The sequence below is a fragment of the Brassica napus genome, chromosome C1 (genome assembly GCF_020379485.1).
Source record: "Brassica napus cultivar Da-Ae chromosome C1, Da-Ae, whole genome shotgun sequence".
NCBI classification, from domain to species: Eukaryota; Viridiplantae; Streptophyta; class Magnoliopsida; order Brassicales; family Brassicaceae; genus Brassica; species Brassica napus.
Window position 1 is genome coordinate 39920521 of NC_063444.1, and position 6792 is coordinate 39927312.

At 36.9% G+C, this 6792-nt stretch overlaps 1 protein-coding gene across 1 annotated transcript; it reads left to right on the forward strand.

Moving 5' to 3' along the window:
* The first annotated feature begins 2654 nt into the window (after nt 1-2654).
* LOC106401823 (EH domain-containing protein 1) lies at nt 2655-6376 on the forward strand. The gene is made up of 16 exons (XM_013842423.3): nt 2655-2909; nt 2992-3071; nt 3207-3275; nt 3352-3409; nt 3498-3553; nt 3640-3685; nt 3765-3826; nt 4058-4171; nt 4298-4400; nt 4494-4543; nt 4755-4883; nt 4979-5230; nt 5345-5424; nt 5528-5654; nt 5730-5873; nt 5981-6376. The coding sequence occupies exons 1-16, from the start codon at nt 2825-2827 to the stop codon at nt 6164-6166; spliced, it is 1641 nt and encodes a 546-aa protein (XP_013697877.2). The 5' UTR covers nt 2655-2824; the 3' UTR covers nt 6167-6376.
* Nucleotides 6377-6792: the final 416 nt, after the last annotated feature.

The following is a 6792-nucleotide window of genomic DNA, read 5'->3' on the forward strand; positions in this document are numbered from 1 at the left end:
TCGCGGCCACTTCATCTAATCACTCGGAAATATTGGCCATTCATGAGGCCATCCGCGAGGTCGTCTGGTTAAGGTCGATGACCCAACATGTCCGATCAGATTGTGGGATGGTCGAGTGCAAGGAACCGACCATGATGTGTGAGGACAATGCTGCGTGCATTGCTTAGCTCAAAGATGGTTACATCAGAAGAGACAAAACGTAGCACATATTGCCAAAGTTCTTCTTCATGCACGAGCTTCAGAAAGCCGGCGAGGTCCATATCGTCCAGATACGGTCCAGCGAAAATTCAGCTGACCTATTCACTAAGTCACTCCCGACTTCTACATTCAGGAAGCTCACGCATCAGATTGGGATGCGTCGACTGAAAGACGTTCACTGAGGTTCACATCAGGGGGAGTAATACGTGTTGTACTCTTTTTCCTTCATCATGGTTTTGTTCCACTGGGTTTTCCTGATAAGGTTTTAATGAGGCAGCATCCAAAGCGTATTACGAACTCTGTATGGTTATGGCATCCAATGGAGAGTGTTATAAATCATGTGATGGATGTTCATAATCGGCCCGATCCATTAGAGGCCCAATCCGCAGGAGAGAGAGAGAGAGGAGAGAGAGTCGGCCAAAGAGAGAGAGGCGGCTACCTTGTGTTTTCCTTTTTCTTTTTCCCTTTGTGTTTATGATTTGTAATCTTTCCTTTTATCTATCTTGTAATTCCGTATATAAAAGACACACTTTATAATTAATGAAATAAGAACTTACTGATTCCAATCCTAAGTTTTACAACAAGTTGAGATTTTATCTGAATCTCAAATGTCGATTCCGGACATCTAAAGTAGTTAAAAGCTAACATACTCAATGCTTACTCTGGGGCATCATGTGCCGCTAATGCATCTTCCTTCTCTTCTTCTAGCTTCTTCATCTCCACCTCCTGCTCTTACACAATCATGTAACAATCTTAAATTATTTTTTTTCTAGTGGCTAGGTCAGAGCAAGAGCTTAAAACAGATCATGAGAGTACTTTACGTTTCATTGTGTCTGAATAATACCTCAGCCAAATATCCATCACTATCTGAATCACCACCTTCGAGAGCAATATTTGTCAAACAGTTGTGAGGATTTTCTTCAAGACATCTGAAAACATGCGAAAAAGATGTAACATTGACTCTAAACAATCAGTTGCCATAAGATACAAGGTGTAATCAAGATCCTAAAGCGAAAAACTTTCTCAACTGTTGCAAACACCATTTACTCTCCACTACCATAAACAATTAATCACTTTCTTGGTCATAAAATGAAGCTACAAACTACAAAGGAAATACAAAGAGGATAAAAAGAAGCTTACTTATTGTGTGCGTTTGAGAAAAGGCTTTGCTTCCTGTTACACTTCTCAACAAACTAAGGATTCTTCTTAGAAAAGTTTCATATATGCTGTGACAGTTGACTTGGCGTTATTGAGCCCGAACATCGTCAATGGTACTGAAGAAAAAGGTTTTTTTCTTCGTGATCTGATTTTATTTGAGCAACTTTCGTTGAGATTAGCTAGCTGCAGTCTTAAATTCTATATGAAAAATTGAATGATCGACGGAAAATAAAGAATACAATATGGAATTGTTACTTATTAGGTTACAAGTCAAGTTGTTTGGCAATGAGTTTTTTTTTTTTTTTTTTTTGAAACATCGTCAATGGCAATGAGTTTTGTTTAGTTTTGATATTATTGTCTTTATAATTTTTAAAAATAAATAAAAAATAGAAAATCATGAACCAATCAAGTTATAACAATTTTTCTCAAACATCTTCAATGAATGACACATTAGCATAAATTACTAAAGTGACTTCTCAATTAATATATAGGAGGATTAAAATATTCTGGAATCTCAGATACAATTTTTTTTTTAAATGTGGTAGAAATTTAGAATACTAAAACCAATAAAACTTTCTCTTTTAGTTGGTAATGAATAATGTTCATAATTAGATTTCAAAATTATGTTGACTATTTTTGCACCAGGTGTACAAAAATCATTCAATAACATTAGACTTCATTAAAGTTTTTGGATGAAAATTAAACATTTTTAATGTTGAATCTGTTAATCTCCATGATATAATCAAATAAATCCTTCACATGTTGACTAAAGGGCAAATGTCCAAAATAGCACATTTCTAAGTTTATATCACAAAAATAGCATTCAAAAACTAAAATGACCAAAATAGCACATTTCTAAGTTTATATCTTATCCCCAAAACCTCATTTCTAAATTCTAAACCCTAAACCCTAAACCCTAAACCCTAAATTCTAAACCCTAAATCCTAAACCCTAAACCCTAAACCCTAAACTCTAAACCCTAAACCCTAAATTCTAAACCCTAAACCCTAAACCCTAAACTCTAAACTCTAAACTCTAAACCCTAAATCTTAAATCCCACCCTTTAACTCTAAACCTTAAGTTTGTGACTTTTGATAAAACATTAAGTGCTATTTTTATGGCTTTTGATTTTGAATGCTAGTTTGGAAACAAAAACTTGATTTAGTGCTATTTTTGTCTTTTTGTCTTGATTAAAATCTAAAATACTTTAACCATATTGAGTTGTATTTGGATTTTACCATGTTGGCAAAACAAAGTACTGTATTTATTACTATACTGACCAATCTTAAAAGGGAATCTTAAAACTCTCTCTTTCTCTCTCTTTATTAATAGGGGGCTATTACGACGCAATCAACAGTAATTGGGGCATATGTGAAAATTTATGAAAGTATAGGACACTTTCTCGCATTGCTAATTCTCTTTCTTGCCCCCCGTCGAGACGAAGAAGAAGAAGAACCCGCTTTCGGAGATGGAGATCGATTCCGTGGCAGCTGGTTCGTGTTCAAAGGAGAATCAACTGATCTACAAGGAATGGTTCGAGTTCGCCGATTCAGGTCTCACTTCTTCAATCTACGATTTGTTTACTCAGTTTATCGCCCGCTAAAGAGCTTCTCTGGTTTTGGTTGTAACGAGCAGACGGAGATGGACGCATTACTGGTAGCGACGCGATCAAGTTCTTCTCCATGTCGAATTTGCCTCGACCCGAGTTGAAGCAGGTATAAGGATTTTGATTGCGTTGGTTGAATAAGTGATTGGAACAAGTTCACTTGAGGGATTATAAATTTTGTTCATTATTATTAAATCGGCTTTTGCGATCATGCTCTACACTGTGTCTTGTGAATTTCTGATAGGTGTGGGCAATTGCAGATGCAAAGAGACAGGGGTATCTTGGTTTCAAAGATTTCATTGTTGCTATGCAGGTTCACATCCATTTCTTTTATTTCAAATCTCCTTGTATCGCTCTTGAAATTCTAATCTATTTGTTGTTTGTTATAGCTCGTTTCTTTGGCTCAAACTGGACATGAGATTTCGCATGACGTTCTTCATAGCGACGGCATGGCCACTAAAGCATTAATAGTACCTTCCTTTGGCTAGTTAATGTGTTGGTTCTTGTTTCTGAATGATAATCTGGGTAATTGCAGTTGACTTCAAGAATATGAATCCTCCTGTTATGGAAGGTCTAGGTGTATTAATGGCGGTTAGTGTTGGTCCTGTAGTTTCCTTTTTGATGTCTTTCGAGGGTTAAATAACTGTTGCTTACAACTGTTCATGTTTGTCATTCAGAAGAAGAAGCATTCATCATCAAAGTCCAGTGATCTTAATGTTAATGGTATGAAGAATCTCCTTATACTAGACCCAACGGTTTAATTTTTGTAATTTAATACCTCATATTGGTTTAAATTGTTCAGGTAGTCCTTCTGCAGATGCATCACTTACAGCTCACTGGTTCTCTTCAAAATCTTCTAAAAAGGTTTGCTTTGCTTTGCTTTAACCAGTCTATTTAACTGCCAACAGTTCAGGGTTCAAGAATCAAAATATTCCCATATTTAGCAAATATTTATGATGGTCCTTCTTACCTACTCTTTATTATGTATTCAAAAAGATCATTGGTGGAGTTAAAGTCGAGTTTTCTTAGTTGCTAACATCTGTTTTATTTTCATTTACATCTACTGTTTGTCTAAACTGAATATCTTGTTTTCAGATTTCTCTGTCCTCCGTAACATCTATAGTCGATGGCCTGAAGAGGCTGTACATTCAAAAGCTGAAGCCACTCGAAGTTGCTTATCGGTTCAACGATTTTGTATCCCCTTTGTTGGTAAGTTGGGCATCGCTTATTGGTACTCTTATAATATTAATTCGGGATAGTTGTTATTTAAGTTTCGAATGTTATTGAGTTGTAAACTGTATTGACCATTAAACTAATTACTTGTGTTTTACGTAGACGAACAGTGATTTCGATGCAAAACCCATGGTAATGCTTCTGGGTCAATATTCCACAGGAAAAACAACATTCATTAAGCATTTGCTTAAAGCTAGTTATCCAGGCAAGTTATCCTACTTAGTAGTTTCTATGTTTAAAAAGAGACAATGCTAAGCTGTAAAACAGCTTCTTATAACGTCACCTATCATACTTTCAGGAGCTCATATTGGACCTGAACCAACTACTGACAGATTTGTTGTTGTCATGGTATGATAATTTGTAGTTTACCGATACTTTCATTTCTGGTAGGATGTATTAGTCTCTTTAAAACGATATTCATCATCTCCTGCTAAACATTTGATTTTTGTGGTGAATAGTACTGACTAAGTTTTAACTCGGTGGTTGACAATAGTGGCTATGTTATTTCATTTTCACCTTGAGTGAAGAATGATTTCAATCTGTTTATTGTGTTTCACAGTCTGGACCTGATGAAAGAAGCATTCCAGGGAACACAGTAGCGGTTCAAGCAGATATGCCATTCAGCGGTCTTACAACTTTCGGGACTGCCTTTTTGTCGAAGTTTGAATGTTCTCAGATGCCTCACCCTGTATGTCTAACCTCATGCTTCCCAATGGAGATTGTTCTTGATTTTTGCTTCTATTGATTTACTGATAATTGTTGATCACTTCACCTTTACTGAAGCTGCTGGAGCACGTAGCATTTGTCGACACTCCTGGAGTTTTATCAGGGGAAAAGCAACGGACACAGCGAGCATATGACTTCACTGGTGTTACATCATGGTTCGCCTCTAAGTGTGATCTCATCCTCCTCCTGTTCGATCCTCACAAGCTGGATGTAAGCGATGAGTTCAAGCGGGTTATTTCATCTTTACGAGGTCACGACGACAAGATCCGCGTTGTTCTGAATAAGGCTGACCAAGTGGACACTCAGCAGGTTGACACGCCCCAATCTGTTATCAATTCTTATTTCGTTCCTTCTTTCACACACTCCTTTTATTGTTTTCCATGTTCTGATACATTTACACGTCTGTCTCTGAATGTTGGACAGTTAATGAGAGTATATGGTGCTCTCATGTGGTCACTTGGGAAAGTTCTCAATACTCCCGAGGTTTCCCGTGTCTACATTGGGTAAGTGAACTTTTTTCTTCAACTTGTTGTTGGCAGACAATAAAGCGGTTTGAAACTGAAGTTTATGTTTTGATGATCTTGTTTATTTGTTTGCTTTTTACAGTTCGTTCAGTGATAAACCCATTAATGAAGCTGCGACTGGTCCAATTGGGAGAGAATTGTTTGAAAAGGAGCAAGATGACCTTCTCGCTGATTTGAAAGACATTCCAAAGAAAGCTTGTGATCGTCGAGTGAGTGTGAACGAGACTTCTTTCACTTCCTCCCCCCCCCGATTGGATCTAACAATCTTCTTTGTGCTATAACAGATAAATGAGTTTGTGAAAAGGGCAAGAGCTGCAAAGATACATGCGTGCATCATCAGCCATTTGAAGAAGGAGATGCCAGCCATAATGGGAAAAGCCAAAGCTCAACAGAAACTGGTAGATAACTTGGAAGACGTCTTTGGAAAGGTTGAACCGACTTCTAAAGGATCTATTCAATATGGCATTTCTAATTCTCAGATTCTTAATACCAATGTCTGTTTGTGTGTTGAATTTTGTGTTTGACATGGAAACAGGTACAAAGAGAGCATCACTTACCAAAAGGAGATTTCCCAAACGTGGAGCAGTTCAGGGAGGTGCTAAGTGGTTACAACATCGACAAGTTCGAGAAGCTAAAGCCGAAAATGTTGCAGACTGTTGATGATATGTTGGGGTATGACATTCCAGAGCTCTTGAAAAATTTCAGAAACCCCTATGATTAATATATATCACCCCTTCTTAGCTTATGTGTTTACTGTTATAATCCTATCTATGCATTCACCTTTGGCCTAAACCTTCCCTTGTGAGCACAAATGCACATTTTGTATTCTTGAAAAGACTTGTAAACAATGAAGACGCATAAAGAGTATCGACTTGATAATGGTGTATATCATTATACCACAAAATAAAAGTATTATCGTTATCAAAGCCTACAAATGATAGCCTCTTGATCGTAACTCTGTAATTGTCAGCATTATATCAATTTTTATTTGATTTCATATAAGAATTTTAGGCAGGATCTGAAGGTTGTTCCTGATGTCTATCATCTCAAAAAATTTGACCCTTCACCTTTCTGTGAATCTCCCAGGACATTTTGTAAAAAATATAGAACAATTTATGTTTCCTTCTTGCTTTGTGAAAGCTAGTTACATGACCCCAAAGGAGGCCGCGGAGCTGTTTTTCACCATAGGGAGGCCTGATAAGCTGAATAATGGATGCTTTGGCAGTGATCTTCGAGTCTTGATCTGATATAACTATAAATGAAAATCTGAATGTTATTTTGGTTTTAATACATCAAAATATTTCTGTGCAGGTGTGTGTATGAGCGCATCTATAAAGAAAAACACAG